This window comes from Hemiscyllium ocellatum, chromosome 11 (genome assembly GCF_020745735.1).
Source record: "Hemiscyllium ocellatum isolate sHemOce1 chromosome 11, sHemOce1.pat.X.cur, whole genome shotgun sequence".
Taxonomy (NCBI): Eukaryota; Metazoa; Chordata; class Chondrichthyes; order Orectolobiformes; family Hemiscylliidae; genus Hemiscyllium; species Hemiscyllium ocellatum.
Genome location: NC_083411.1, coordinates 28,130,014 through 28,145,820, shown reverse-complemented (window position 1 = coordinate 28,145,820; position 15,807 = coordinate 28,130,014). Strand labels below are relative to the sequence as shown.

The window sequence follows — 15,807 nt, the reverse complement described above, 5'->3', positions numbered from 1 at the left end:
CTAAAATGTGTTACTATTGCTTCAATGTTGTTGAATCAAAATCCTGGAACTCCCTTGTCTACTCTATTGTTGGTGCACCTACACACCACATAAGACTGCAACAATTCAAGAAGTGAAGGAGTGGTGTTGGAATGGGGTGTACAAAGTTTAAAATCTCACAACATCAGGTTATAGTCCAACAGATTTATTTGGAAGCACTGGCTTTTGGAGCACTGCTCCTTCCTGATAGAATCACCTGAGGAAGGAGCAGACTTTGTGCATTTGAGTTAAAGGAAGCAAAAATTCTGCTTCCATTTGTAATTCAGTTACTTCTGCTAGAAAATAGTGTTTCAAATGTTAGGTGAGGACAGGGGGTGTCTCTGATGCTTTATTTAATTAAGTAGCCTGCTTGTTGTTTCTATCGAAGTGGATGCATTTGTAATCTGAGGAATAGCTACCTGACCAAGTAACCAGAGGACAATATTGTAGTCAGCGAATTAAGGAGGGGGAGGCTACAATTCTCATATTTATTGCGTTTTACATTCCATGAATGTTGCTTTAACAGGCAGATTGTATGTTGCAAGTCAGAGACTTTTCATAGACCACATCTGTATGTCTTCTGTATGTAATTGATGCAACTTGTCTGTTTGTGAACATATGTTCTTTTTAAATCAAAACTGTTTAATTCAAATTATTTGTTACTTCATGTTGAAATGCTTTTTTTAAAAAAGAAATTGTACTATTGTATTTAAACTGCTCATGTGAAAGGCATGGTGCAGTAGAATTTGAGAATTGATCAGTCTGTGAAGAACATACTTAAGGTAATGAACTTTGCTTTGTTGTTCGTTGAGAGGCAGGTCACCTGTCGCTGCCAGGCACAGAGTACTGAACAATTGGGAGGGTTTGACTGACTATAGCAATGAGCATTTTTATTGGTGGTGTAATGAAAAGGATTGCCTCTTTCCTGGATACACTATTCCAGATTGACAAGCAGCAGTTCAACATTTGCTAAGTAGCTGAAGCTTGGTGCTTTTAAATCTCTTGCATAGCTGGTGTTTTGCAATTTAAATTGTCTTGGTAGTTAGACTGTCAAATTTCATCAGCTCTTATCTCAATGAGTGAAGCATGTACTGCTTTATGTGGAGAATTGTCGCTGAGCAACTGACTTCGTCCGGGAATTATCAGAACAGAACGTTGGAATAGCGTCACAGTTTCTCTAATGTGGTGAAGGAACTGAAGAACTAGTATTCAAGACCATGCTACATTGTTAGTATGCCCTGATCTGCGTTCTGTAAAGAATGTGAAGAGATTCCTGAGCTAACGCCATTTGACTCTTGCTCACTTGTTTGATATCTGCTTCGCAGAGGGGACCATAAAAGAAATCCAATATGTCAGTTCAACAGATCACCAGCTGTAAGGTTAGGTCCTCTTTACAAATATATGGATTTTTCTGTCTGTCTGTTTCTCCTTTATAGAGGTTTACAAAATTATGAGAGGCATGGATAGGATAAATAGACAAAGTCTTTTCCCTGGGGACAGGGAGTCCAGAACTAGAGGGCATAGGTTTAGTGTGAGAGGGAAAAAGATATAAAAGGCACGTAAGGGGCAACGTTTTCACGGAGAGGGTGGTACGTGTATAGAATGAGCTGCCAGAGTTTTTGGTGGAGGCTGGTACAATTGCAACATTTAAGAGGCATTTGGATGGGTATATGAATAGGAAGGGTTTCGAGGGATATGGGCCGGGTGCTGGCAGTTGGGACTAGATTGGGTTGGGATATCTGGTTGGCATGGGTGGGCTGGACCGAAGGGTCTGTTTCCATGCTGTACATCTCTATGACTCTCTGCTGAGTACTCGCAGGGGAGACAAATACGTAGATTGACTTTCGTCCAGTAGTGAATACTAAAATCAGTTTCAGCCCTGTTCTTGTATGTGTACTAGCCCAAGTGAGAACTGAACTGATTTTTCTTTGGGTTTCATTTTTCCTTACTGTGGGATTAGAACTTGTTTTAAATTAGCATTTAAATATATCCAGTTTTAATGAGAATGTATGCTTCTATTATTTTTATAAAGTAGTCAGTTAATGTGAAAATTTGTATATTTATATTTGATGTATTTTGATTAGATTAGATTACATTACATTACTTAGTGTGGCAACAGGCCCTTCGGCCGAACAAGTCCACACCAACTCACTGAAGCGCAACCCACCCAGATCCATTCCCCTACATTTACCCCTGCTCCTAACACTACGGGCAATTTAGCGTGGTGAATTCACCTAATCTGCACATTTTTGGACTGTGGGAGGAAACCGGAGCATCCGGACGAAACCCATGCAGATACTGGGAGAATGTGCAAACTCCACACAGTCGGTGGCCTGAGGCAAGAATTTAACCCGGTCTCTGGCACTGTGAGGCAGCAGTGCTAACCACTGTGCCACCGTGCCACCCGTGTATTCCCTGTACTACTTATGATGTTCAACCTCAACTCTGCATAGTTTGTTCTTTTTAGTAAAGGTCAGAAAGCGGTGCTTGCTTATTTTCTTAGTTTAACTTAATTAAGTAGTGAAACTAAATCATTTGATGTTAATCTCAAGGTAGCATTAAGTTCAAACTTGATGTTGCATTTAATGATTGAGATAAACTGAGAGGGAAGATTGAAGTGATTTCACACCATTACCAGGTGGTAGGTATAGGACAGATGTTAGGGGTAGATTCTTTACTCAGCGAGTCGTGAGTTTGTGGAATGCGCTGCCAGTGGCAGTGGTGGACTCTTCCTCGTTATGGTCATTTAAACAGGCATTGGATAGGCATATGGAGGAAAGTGGGCTAGTGTAGGTTAGGTGGGCTTGGATCGGCGCAACATCGAGGGCCAAAGGGCTTGTACTGCACTGTATTTTTCTATGTTCTATGTTCTATTTGTCCTGAAATTCACTTGGAAATATTACTTGTAATAAAAGCAATTATGGCAACTGCTTACTTGCTGTTTCTCTCAAACTCTTTCCCTTTGTACAACTTTCTATTTCTCTGCCTCAGAAAATTAATATTTCATTCAGGAGGACAGTTTCATGGACCTGGATCTCATAAATGCATAAGAATTATGACCTGCAGTATCTTTAATAAGATTATGGCTGATTTGATTTTAACCTCAACTTCACTTTACTGCCTGTTCCCAGTAATCCATGATTCCCTTAAAGTCCAAAAATCTGACTTGACCCTAAAGGTCCTCAAAAATTCTGCAAGCTTCGGAGCTAGAGAATTCATGCCCCAGAATTGGAACACAATCTCCCAGCATCTACTCTGTCAGACCTCCTCAGATTTTGATCAGATTAGATCTCCTACTTCAAAATTTCAGCATGTATGTGCCCATTTTATCCATCATAAGGCAAGCTTTACTTACCAGAGATGATCTCTAACAAACCTTCTCTGTACCATCCCTAAGGCGGTATATTCTCCCTTAGACTTCAAGTTGTTTGCCCATGTACTTTGTGTAGGGCAAGATAATGAATACTAGTAGGCTGCTTGACCTTGAAAGATGTCGTCATATTGCATCAATCTTTTGTCAGGGGAAGCTTTATTAATGTCGTATGCAATGGCTTGTTGGCTGTTAGTACAGAGCTTGAAATTTGATCAACGAACAAGAGTAGACTACTTGGCTCTCTGAGCTTGCTCTGCCTTTCAATAATATAATGGCTAATCTGATTTTAACCTCGACTCTACATTCCTTTATATTCCTGATAATCTTTCATCCCCTTGGTAATAAAGAATCTATCTACCTCTGCCTTTTAAAAAAAAAATATAGATTCTGCATCCACTGCCTTTTTGAGGAAGGGAATTCCGAAGATACTCAATCCTCAGAGAAAGCTGACCTCAATGTTCTTTAAGCTTGTGGACATTTTAGCAGGTTATTAAGTGGGTATAATAAGCTGGAATCAAGATCCATCTCATTATGAATTACTGAGTCCAATTTTGGGGTCCGACAATGATTTGACATTGAAATGAGGTAATACAGGGAACATGTTAGTGTCTCTGGTTTATACGTTCAGCAATGCCTTTAACCAGTCAGGAAAAAGGACAGTCCTTTTCACTGATTTTCACTGGCATTCATTTGTGCATTATATTATTAGGTTAGAAGTGGTGTTGATCAGCTGAGAGATTTTTGTTGTATAATGCATAAGTTCACTGAGCAACAAGAAGAAATTGTCGATCTTGAAGGAATAATGATCTTAAATAAGTAGGTGAATTATGAAACTTCTTAATCAGCTAAAATTCCTTCAGACAAAGAATTGACATTGTGCAAACAATTAAAAGTTTGTAATTTTGCTGAAGATTAGTTGATCTAAGCTTTAACAGGTGTAACGATGTTTTAGGTGTAACGATGTTTTAGGTGTAAAAGGCACAAAATCGCTAGTTCTTATAGACCTAAACCATGTGAAAAATGCATAACATTTGGGGGAGAAAAATGTAAATATTTCACAAACTCTTCATCAGAATTAGATATCTGGCTTTATTGGTCTCACCAAATGTGAAGTAATAATGTGTGTGCGATATATGTTCAGTATTTCTGTTATTTTGCACAAAGAAACATGGTCTTGAAGCTTCTCATGTTGCATTCAAGAACTAATGCAAAAACACCAAAGTTAGCCAAGTTCACTCTGGCTGAGGTGTTGCCATGGAGATATCCACAGGGCCCAATGCCCCTCCAAACTCATGGGAATCCAATAGAGACACATCATGTTAGAACACATTCATTTGTAAAGAATGGCTGCTTATATATAACGTCACTTGCAAGTATATGTGAGCTTGATCGTAAGTTTGTTGTTTGTAGTTCTCTATTGCTTTCAATCAGTGACTCGCCAGACAATGAACAGCTGCCGCTCATGCAATATAAATTGCTGTGATTTTTTTTATCTTTGAAATTTGAAATTTCACGTTCTTTCGTTGTCCTGATGAGTACAGATGAAAAGCATTGGCAGCATAAGAACCAATAGCAGGTCAAGGCAATTTAGTCTCTCGAGACTGGTCTGTTATTTGATCTAATGGTGGCAAATTTCATCTCTGCCTCAACTATACTTTCCTGCTGGCTGTCCCTAATCATTCAATCCATTGCTAATTAAGCATCTATTTATCTCCTTCTGAAATTTACTCAATGTCTCCACATCCACTGCACTCTGAAGTGCAAAGAGACTTGGGAGCTCGGGTCCATGATTCTCACAATTTGCAGGTTGAGACACTAGTTAGGAAGGCAAATGCAATGATGGCATTTATTTTGAGAGGACTTGAATATAAAAGGTGGGATGTACTTCTGAGGCTCTGTAAGGCACTGGTCAGACCACATTGGGAGTATTATGTGCATTTCTGGGCCCCCCTATCTCAGGAAGAATGTATTAGCCCGAGATAGTGTTCAGAGGAGGTTCATGAGAATGGTGCCAGGAATGAAAAGCTTAACATATGAAGAACGTTTGAGGACTCTGGCCTTATACTCTGGAGTTAGAAGGATAAGGGGTAGCTAATTGAACCATACAGAATACTGAATGCCCTGGGCTGAGTAGATGTTGGGAAGATGTTTTCATTGGTAGAAGAGACTAGGATGTGAGAGCATAGCCTTAGAGTAAAGGGATGACCTTTTTAGAATGGAGATAAGGAGAAATTTCTTTAGTCATTGAGTGGTGAATCTCTGGAATTCATTGCCACAGAAGGCTGTGGAGGCCATGTCATTGAGCATATTTAAGACTGAGATAGATAGGTTCTTGATTATCTATGGGATTAAGGGTTACGGGGAGAAAGTGGGAGAATGGGGTTGAGAAACATATCGGCCATGATTGAATGGCAGAGCAGACCCAATGGGCTGAATGGCCTAATTTCTGCTTCTGTGTCTTATGGTTACTTGGGAGTAGTGAATTCCATGGATTCATGACCCTTTTAGAGAAGTCATTTCTCCTCATCTCTGTTTTAAATGTTATTCTTCAGCCAAAATTGTATGCAGGACTCCAGGCGGGGCCTCGTTAATGCCTGCAGTTCTCTTCTTTTATACTGTATTCCATACTCTATTGTGTAATATTCCTCTGACATATTCTTTTCTGCACTGTTCAGCGTTTGTGCTACCAAATTACTTTTGGACTTGGTTTATACAAAAGCTATTGTTGGGAAAGAGCCATTCTGTCATCTTTTTTTTTCTTGCATTCATTGCCAATATCAATAAAGGGAAAGCCAGCACTTTAATGATGATTGACAGTTAACTACCAAGCTTTGTTGAGATTTTAACCCAGACAGCTTGGGTCTGGTTGATTAGGGCATTGCCCAAGAAATGATCTAGCAAAAGGCTGTTGTCCATTTTGTTGAGTTGTCATTTATCTTTGAAATCTCTTCTTTTGGAAATGTTTTTGTTTCCTGTTTTCAGTTGTGCATAAGTGGTTTTATTGCGATAGAATGATGGATAGGAGAGAGAAAAGGATTTCTTCAAAAGGAAGATAACAGTCTTGCAGTTTTGTACAGTAAGTTGGGCAGTAACTAAAACAGAAATTGTTTGAGCAAGTCAGCAAGTCTGACAGCATCTGTCGGAGGAAAACAGAGTGAATGCTTTGAGTCCAATGGCACTTCAGAGCACAATTGGACGTTTATCCAAAGGGTCTGAGCCTTGAATAGGGATCAAATTTGGCATCTTTTTTTAACTAATGAGCACAGTATCTCATCAGAAAGTATGTTTACTTGTTGGAAAAGAGCTAGTCACAGATTAAAACCTATGCTAGAGCAGCTTTGTGGGCTGAAAAGTTGGCAAGGACAAGCTGAGCATCACATTTATTTGTCTTCGCTGTTTTCTGCAAAATACTAACAATACACGCAGTCCCCAGTTTACAAACCGGTTCTGTTCCTAATGTGTTCGTAAGTCAATTTGTACACAGCTTAGAACCCAATACACTGCAGAATGAAATAGCTGTTCATATGGGATCTTGCTCCTGAGCACAAGTGTTCATAAATTGAGGGATTGAGGATCACTTGTAACTTGGTTTTGCTAAATTTGAAATCTGCAGAAGTGAGACAAGTTTGAAACTGTCCAGATCTACTTATTTATTTCCAGATGCTTTCAAGCATTAGTTTACTTTTTAAGATAGACAATATGCTTGTTGTCAGATGAATTGCTATTGTGAACTTGAGCAGTGGAACAGTTTACTATGCAGCTGACAATGTTAATGTTTTATTTTTCTTATCGAAGAGAAAGTATTTTTGTCTTTTTTGTTTTGACTGGAGTTTTGTTTGAGGGTTATTTTTGTTTTCTTTGCCTTTCTCGGGGTTTCTGAGCATTTCCTTTTAAAATGCTTTGATTTTTGTGTTTTTCTGTACAGGTCTCACTTGAAAACCATAATGCTGCTGTTATGTACAATCCAGAGTTCCAGACCCCAGAGTCACTGCAGGAAGCAATCGATGACATGGGATTTGAAGCTACATTGAATGCAAGTCCATTGGTAATCCCTCAAGACTCGCCCTTTCTCAGTAACAAGAGGGAACTCGCTTCTCAGCCTGGCCAGCAGGTTGTAAGCCAAATGCCTGCTACTAATGCCACAGTGAGAAATAGGTTATTTGATGAAAATGATTCAGCCTTCACCTTTATCCCCACCACACCAAGTGTTAAAGAGGAAATCGTTGACTTAAAGGTGGACAGTTCTTCAGTGGGAAAAAAGTTGTCAATGATTGAAGACACTTCGTCCATCCAAGGCAGTGAAATGGTGGTAAAGATGAGAGTTGAAGGAATGACTTGTCATTCCTGTTGCAGCACGATTGAAGGCAAGATTGGGAAGCTACAAGGTGTTCAGCGCATTAAAGGTGATCTTAAAAAAAAAAGTTTTTCTTTGCAACTTTCCTGGTACTGGCAGGTAGATCTTTGTTGACCAAAGAGCTCTGCCAATTTTGTTCATTCTTTTATGTACGTGAGCAAAGGAGGTTACAGAATAGATAAAAGTAACAAATCAAAATGGGTTTACTCTGCCTACAATAGGAAAATTGAGTTTACTCAAACACATAAACTGAAATAGATTCATATGGTTTAATTGGATTACAAGAAAGCACAAAGAAATTTTATGTCTTTACTCATAGTTGCAATTTATAAATTCATTTATAGCCTCTATAGGGACAGTTTATTTGTCTTTTAAAAAGAAACCTTCACTGCTAAATATAAATCTTCAGGTGCAGCATGATGTTACGTGTGTTAGTTGCCTGATTTTTCACTAATTAAACAATGGCAAGATAGTGCTCCCTGCAACACGAGGGATCATAGCTGTGTTTGCATTTCAGAGGACAGGAATGCCTTTCCAGCATGGCGATTCTCAGTGAAAGCGTTAGTAACCAATCTTGTTCATCTTGATTAACAACCCAGCAACTGTCGAATAGTTGTCTGTAATTGATCTTGGGAGCTATTTGACATCTGTCTCAACACTGACAAAAGTCATAAATGTTTAATTATTACCTAAGTTCTGAAGTTTTTTTAAATTTTATTCTGCATTTCCTGATCATTTTAGTTATGCCTGGGTGCAATTCTAACTGCTGTGCTTTGCAGCATGACTTTGTGTCATGTAACTGAGAGGGAGATGTACACAATATTATAGTGCTTGTTCAGTGTGTGAATACTTAACAATTTTTCTGATCCAAATTATTAGAAAAAAATTGGAGAGCGAAAATGAAAAGTGATTTAAAAATTGAAATAGTATGACAGTTACAAACAACATGTGGGTTAAAATTTGAGATGGCACCTTCTGTTTTGATGACACATCACTCTTGAAATATGAAGACGTTCTTTGCGCTTTGGTACATTTTTTTTTCTGTTGGCACTCACTCTTTGCCAGACTGTTGCTAGGTTCAGTCCCACAGGTACTAGGTGTTATCTGGTATTTTGGTCAAGGGGGCGTTCTTTAAACATGAGCATGGATGATAACCATTAACTGTGTCATGGTCAGTGTAAAGTTGGAGAATTGAGCTTGGTTATCTTCTTGCCTAATGTGTTCAGAATGCAGTCTTGAACCATACTGCAGTCAAAGCATGAGGCTACATGTTTTGTTTTTCACCTCTCACCCAAAACAGGGAGTCCAATTAGAGTTTCTCAGTCTGTTGAATTTGTTGGTCTCAGCTTGGATTTGATCCAGAGACTTTTTCTGATTTATGTGGCTTAGTGCAAAATCTGAGTTTTTGTCTATCACACTATTGAGAGAGTAGAAAGTTTTGGCCTTTTTTTATTGAAAAATTAATGTTCTACAAGGTAATTTATCTAAGTTTGCATAATTTAAAGTCTGCTTTAAAGTATTGAACTAACCAGATGTTTCTTTTTAAATATAAAGTTTCTTTGAATAGTCAGGAAGCCACAATTGTGTACCAAGCCCACCTCATCACACCAGAGGACCTCAGGACTCAAATCGAAACTGCTGGATTTAATGCCACAATCAAAACCAAGGCCAAACCTTTGAAGCTTGACCTTAACATTGAACGTCTAATAAATGCAACTCAGGTGACCAAACCCGAGCCACAGGAGGTGACGAACAGACTGACAAACTTGATCCTTAGAATAGATGGCATGCACTGTAATTCCTGTGTAACGAACATAGAGAGTAACTTGTCAGAACTTCCAGCTGTACACAACATCAAGGTTTCTTTGGAATCCAAGAGTGCCACAATACAGTACGACTCAGCCATCATTACTCCAAATGCCTTAAAGCGGGCTATTGAAGCCTTGCCACCTGGGAATTTCAAAGTTTCACTTCCTAATGAATGTTATGATAACATGTCTTCGCTCGGTGTTACTGAGCATCCTTTAGTAACTTCACCACAACTTCGTACCTTGGATTCGCGGAAGCATCGGTTGAGCCATGTGACGGTGATTAATATTAAAGGAATGGTTTGTGATTCTTGTGTAAAAACTATCGAAGAAAATATTTCAAACAAAAGTGGAGTGATCTCAATTCATGTTTCTCTTGCACAACACAATGGAACTGTGGAGTATGATCCTCTATTTACCAATCCTGAGGAACTGAAGGAGATGATTGATGATATGGGATTTGATGCCATTCTTCCTGGTAATGTTTTTAACTCTAAGAGTGCATTTTCATATCTCTTTTTTTTTCAATTTCAATACTTGCACACCCTTAATGATCATCCTTCTTGCGTCCCTTGGTCATAAGGGTAAGTTGCCTTATTGCCTCCCAGATGATTATCCCTCCTGTTTGTGTCTCCTGGCAGCATACCACTTTTTAGTGGAGAAGCCCTATCAATTTTTTTTCTTTTCTGTTTAGAGTGGGCTTCACTTACATAAATATTGTCACGAGAACTTGCGTTAAGCAGTAGTATTAGAATGCTGACATTACCCTGTTAGGTTTGTGTATCCCTTGACTGGAGTAAAGTAAAGAATAATTGACAAATGTTAAGGAAATCTTTAGTGTTCTGATCAAGACATGTAGAATACTGTCAATATAAGTGAAGGAAGTAAGCCCTACTTAGGAAATGCACTGCGCATGATAGAAGAGAGCCATGCAGTCTTGGATAGCTGCAAATGTGAACTTCTGGACAACCTTGAGGTCATTGATCTAGGCCAGAATGTCAAGAGGTACTTACTCCAGGGCTGTCAAGTTAAGCTGAGCGTTCTTTTAGCCAAGTTTCATACATTTGACTTCAGCTGAAAATGCAAGTGCTATTTGAAAAGGGAGTCAATCTTATCTGTGATGTCACCCTTTTTTAGTCAACCATCTGTAAATGTTCTCTGTGAAGACTCATTGTTTGGATGAGCTAACAGGGCAATGTCAACGTTGCCCCTTAGGTCCCTTTTAAATCTTTGCCCTGTCCCCCTAAACCTATACTCCCTGAGCCTGATAAAAGACCTTGTCTGTTCACCCTCTCCATGACCCTCATGATTTTGTAGACTTCTCTAAGGTCACCCTTCGGCGTCTGATGCTCCAGGGAAAACAGCCTCAGCCTATTCAGCATCTCCCTATATCTCAAACCCTCCAACCCTGGAACCATTCTTGCAGATCTTTTCTGAACCCTGTAAAGTTTCACAACATCTTTCCCATGGCACAGAGACCAGAATTGCACATAGTATTCTAAAAGTGGCCTAACTTCCAATATCCTATACAGCCACTACATGGCCTCTCAACCCGTACACTGAAAGCACTGACCAGTACAGACAAACATACCAAATGCTGCCTTCACTACCCTATCTAACTGGGTCTCTACTTTTGAGAAACGATGAACTTGGATTCCAAGGTCTCTTTGTTGAGCAACACTCCCCAGGACCTTCCCATGCTGCTCTGATTTACCTTTCCAAAAAGCAGCACCTCACACTTATCTAAATTAAACTCCATCTGCCAGTCCCTGACCCATTTGCCTATCTGATCAAGATCTTATTGTAATCTGAGGTAACCTTCTTTGCTGTCCACTACACCTCCAATTTTGGTGTCCTCTACAAACGTACTAACTATACCTCCTATGTTCACATCCAAATCATTTATTCAAAGGATAAAAAGTAGTGGACATCATCAATCATCTTTGTTATTTTCTCAAAAAAACTCAATCAAGTTAGTGAGACACAATTTTCCATGCTCAAAGCCAAGTCGACTATCCCTAATCAGTCCTTGCCTTTCTAAATGCATGTAAATCTTATCCCTCCAGATCCCCTTCAATAACATGCCCATCACTGATGGCTGGCTCACTGGTCTCTAGTTCCCTGGCTTTTCTTAAATAGTGGCATCATGTTAGCCAATTTCCAGTCTTCTGGCACCTCACCTGTGGCTATTGATGATACAAATATCTCAACAAGGGGCTCAGCAATCACTTCCCTCACTTTCTACAGGGTCAGTTAGGAATGGATTTCTGTGCAAAGTAGAATATGCATTTTCATTCCACTTTGCCCCAAGTTTAAAGCCATTTTAAACTTAAACAGGGAAAGTGGGATTATCACTGAACTGTTCATCTAGATATCTAGGTAATGAAATCGTGCCATCGCAGATGATGGAACTTGAATTCACTTAAAATCTGGAACTAAAAATCTAATGATGACCATGAAACCATTGTCAATTGTAGGAAAACCCCATGTGGCTTACTGATGTCCTTGAGGGAAGGAAACCTACCATCCTCTGTTGGTCTGGTCTGTATGTGACTGCAGATCCACATCTATTGACTCTTAACTGCCCTCTGGGTGGTTAGGTGTGGGCAATGAATGCTGGCCTAGCCAGTGATTATCCTCATTCAATGAATGTATTTTAAAAAATACTCTCAATCTCTTTAGTTAATTGTAAGGATCTATATATCTTAGTTTTACAACAACTTGTTGGCTCCTACTAAGCACAGCGGCAGTAATACAGTGGCAAGCTCCTGAAATAATGGTCATGCATGAAATGGAAATGTTACACAGGTGTGAAAAGGCAACTCTCTTGGAACCCAAGTTAAGACATAATACTCTGTAGGGACGTCCTGCTTTATAACGATGTGAATCCACTTAATATCTGACAAGTGAAAAAGTGGAATTGATGGTTTTGATGAATTCTAGTGCACGTTCCGTAATACAACTTATAATGAAGTTATTATGCAAATTGCATTGCAGCAAGTAACGAACCTGCAGTGTTACCAACAGAAGTTTTGCCCAAAGTATCTGTTAAAGGGAAAAGCATGAGGAATGGGCTATGTGAAACTGGGATGGTGGCAATGAAAGGAGAGATGCAGGAGTTGAGCATTCCTCAGCAGAACGCAGAAGCTCCAGTGCCAGAAAAATGCTTTATTCAGATTACTGGCATGACCTGTGCATCATGTGTGGCTAACATTGAGAGGAACTTGAAGCAGGAAGATGGTAAGCAAATTTGTTCTGTATCTTCTATGGGACTTATATTTATTACAAATGTCTTTCAAGTCTTAATTTGGTTTCTTTTCTCCTCCCTCTGAAATCTTGTCAGTTGGAGCATTCTCTTGAGCAAGAGTGGTTCCTCTTTCCTCAAAACCTCAAGCTACTGGTTATTTGCATTGCCCATCTACAGCTTTCCTATTGGGTATAACATGAGCATTGATCGATGTTTTAACAGACAGGAAGTGGAAATTGGACATTGGACATTTTCAAGTTGGCAGACTGTGAATGGTGGAGTGCTGCAAGGCTCAGTGCTGAGGCCTTAGCTATCTGCCATCTGCATTAATGATATCGGTGAAGAGATAGGAAGAATAGAAAATCATGATTGATGAGTCAGTTGAAGTTTTTTTTAAGGATACAAATTGCAAATTTAATAAAGGGAAGTCAGTGATTTAGTGTAGTTGATTTTTAGACACTTCCCGCAGGAAGTTAATAAGCAAAATTAAAGCACGTGTGACAGGAGGTAATATACTGGCATGGATTAAGGATTAGCTAGTGGACGGGAAGTAGAAGGTAGGAATATATGCGTCACTGTTGTGGCATGCTATATAAAGTGGGGTACCACAAAGATCCGTCCTTGGATTCCTGTTCAGAATGTTTTTCAATTTGGATGTGGAGACTAAATGTAATATTTCCAGGTTTGCAGACAATAGAAAGCTAGATGGAAACGTATGTTGTGAGGAAGATACTTAAGTGCCGATGAGAGGATTTGGACAGGTTTAGTGAGTTAGCAAGAACATTTTAGATAGAATGCAATGTTGAAAAATGTGAGTTATCCACTATGATGGGAGGAACATATGTACAGAATATTTCTAAAATGCTAAGAGATTAGAAGGTGTAGATGTATACAAGGACATGGATGTCCTTGTCAATAAACCACTGAAGGCTAACATACAGCAAGCAATATGGAAAATCAATGGTATGATGGTCTTTTTCACAGGAGGATTTCAATATATGAGTAGCAAAATCTTGAATTGTATAGAATCTTGGTTAGACTGCACCAGGAGTACTGTATGCTTTGATCCCCATTGCTTAAGATGTTAAACTGCCAAAGTTAGTGCAAGAAAAGTCCACCTGACTTATTCTTAATATGGTGGGAAGGTCCTACAAAGGAAGACTGGGGAAACAGAGCCTGTATCATCTTTAGAATGTCAAAGAATAAGAAGTAATCTCATTTTAATCTTAGAAAATACTTAAAGGGGTCGACTTTTTAGCTGTGAATAAGATGTGTCCACTGAACGAGGAGTCTAGAACTGCGGGATGCACTCCCAAAATACAAGAAGCCAAAGAGGGCTTGGATGAGGAGCATTGTTTTTTAATTAGAGGGTTCTAAATTTTTGTAATTTTGTACCCTTAATCAGCTTGGAAAGTTGACTCCTTGTGTCTATTTGAAGTGGGGATTAGTATTTACAAATTTGTCAATGACATTAAGGGAAATGGGAAAATTGGAAAAAGGCATTCAAGTAGATGGTCAGCCATGATTGTATTGAATGGCACAGCAGGCCCGAGAGACTGAATGTTTCTATGTTCCTCATGTATCAAAGTTTGCTATGATGCAGGGTAGGAGAAAGTGAGGTCTGCAGACGCTGGAGATCAGAGCTGAAAATGTGTTGCTGGAAAAGCACAGCAGGTTAGGCAGCATCCAAGGAGCAGGAAATTCGACGTTTCGGGCATAAGCCCTTCATCAGGATGCAGGGTGGTCGGTTAGTTTTGGTAAGGGTGCAAAGAGGCTGCAGAAAAACATGAGATACGTTAAGTGAATGAACAAAAAGATGACATGGATTATGTTGTAGTATGAAGTTATTCACTTTAGCCACAAGAATAACAAATCAGAATGTCTTTTGAATGATGTGAAACTCCTGAATGTTGCTATTCAAAAAGACACAGCAAATGCTTGTGCCAGTAATGCATGCAAGTACAGCAAGACATCAAATCAAATAGCATTTAACGTGCAAGAATAAAAAGGCCAGCTTAAAATTGTACAGGAATTTGGTAAGAACATATTTGCAGTACTGTATGCAGTTTTGGTCTCCCTGTTTAAGAAAAGGTCTACTTGGATTGGGGACAGTACATTGAAGGTTCTACAAATTTGGTCCTGGAATCAGGTCGATTAGAGGCTGAAGGAATTGGGTCTGTGTCCTCAGAAGAGTGAAAAGAGATCTAATAGAAGCAGTAAAATTTCTGAAGAGTGTTGATCCCGTAGATGCTGGCTGACTGTGCCTATCAGAGAATCTGAAACATTTGACAGTCTCGGGCTAAGGGACGGATCATTTAGGACTGAGATGAAAGATTAGTTCACTCAAAGCATTGTAAATCTTGGGAATTCTTTATCCCTGAATGTTTCCAAGCTTCCATTATTGAATACATTTTAAGGCTGGAGTAGACAGATTTTGGTGTTTTAGGGAATCGAGGGATATGGGAAGCAGACAGAAAAGTGGAGTTGAGGTCCAAATCAACCATGATTGGATGGAATGGTTGAATAGCTTGATTGGCCATTTGGTCTGCTCCTGCTCCTATTTCCTCTGTCCATATGACAGCATGGAGACAACAACATCTAGTGTTTATTCCTGTCCTTATCTGATACCTGTAAAGAAGGGTACTGATCGAGAAGAGGAAGCTTTCCAGATCTTTTTTAATTCCATGGCGAACATTAAGACCAGCTGTACTGCTGCTAGTATCTGCTCTGGGTGAGGTCAGCAAATTCTGTGTATGAAAATGGAAGAAAGGACAAAAGACAAGTGTTTCCCATCAAGCTTTGTGTTTGGGATGCCACTTAACCTGCTGTGCAGTTACAACTTTTTATTTCAAATCAAACATATAATATCATTTTTTTGGCATCATAATTGCAGAATAGCTCCTGTTAAGGTTCTGTGTTATGCAATGAACTGTCTGCTGAAATAACCTTTTATCTTTCTGACATTAAGTCTTCAATTCTTCTCCCTTCATGCAATGTTTTTGACTTT

General features: G+C 39.3%; 1 protein-coding gene across 2 annotated transcripts in view; it reads left to right on the top strand.

The window, feature by feature from the left end:
- Positions 1 to 15,807, top strand: part of LOC132820401 (copper-transporting ATPase 1-like) — a 100,591-nt gene that overhangs the window by 39,967 nt on the left and 44,817 nt on the right. For both annotated transcript variants that reach the window (XM_060832493.1, XM_060832492.1), the window contains exons 3-5: positions 7,317 to 7,794; positions 9,300 to 10,031; positions 12,551 to 12,793. In XM_060832493.1, the coding sequence (XP_060688476.1) occupies positions 7,317 to 7,794; positions 9,300 to 10,031; positions 12,551 to 12,793 (1,453 nt within the window). The remainder of the gene's footprint in view (positions 1 to 7,316; positions 7,795 to 9,299; positions 10,032 to 12,550; positions 12,794 to 15,807) is intronic.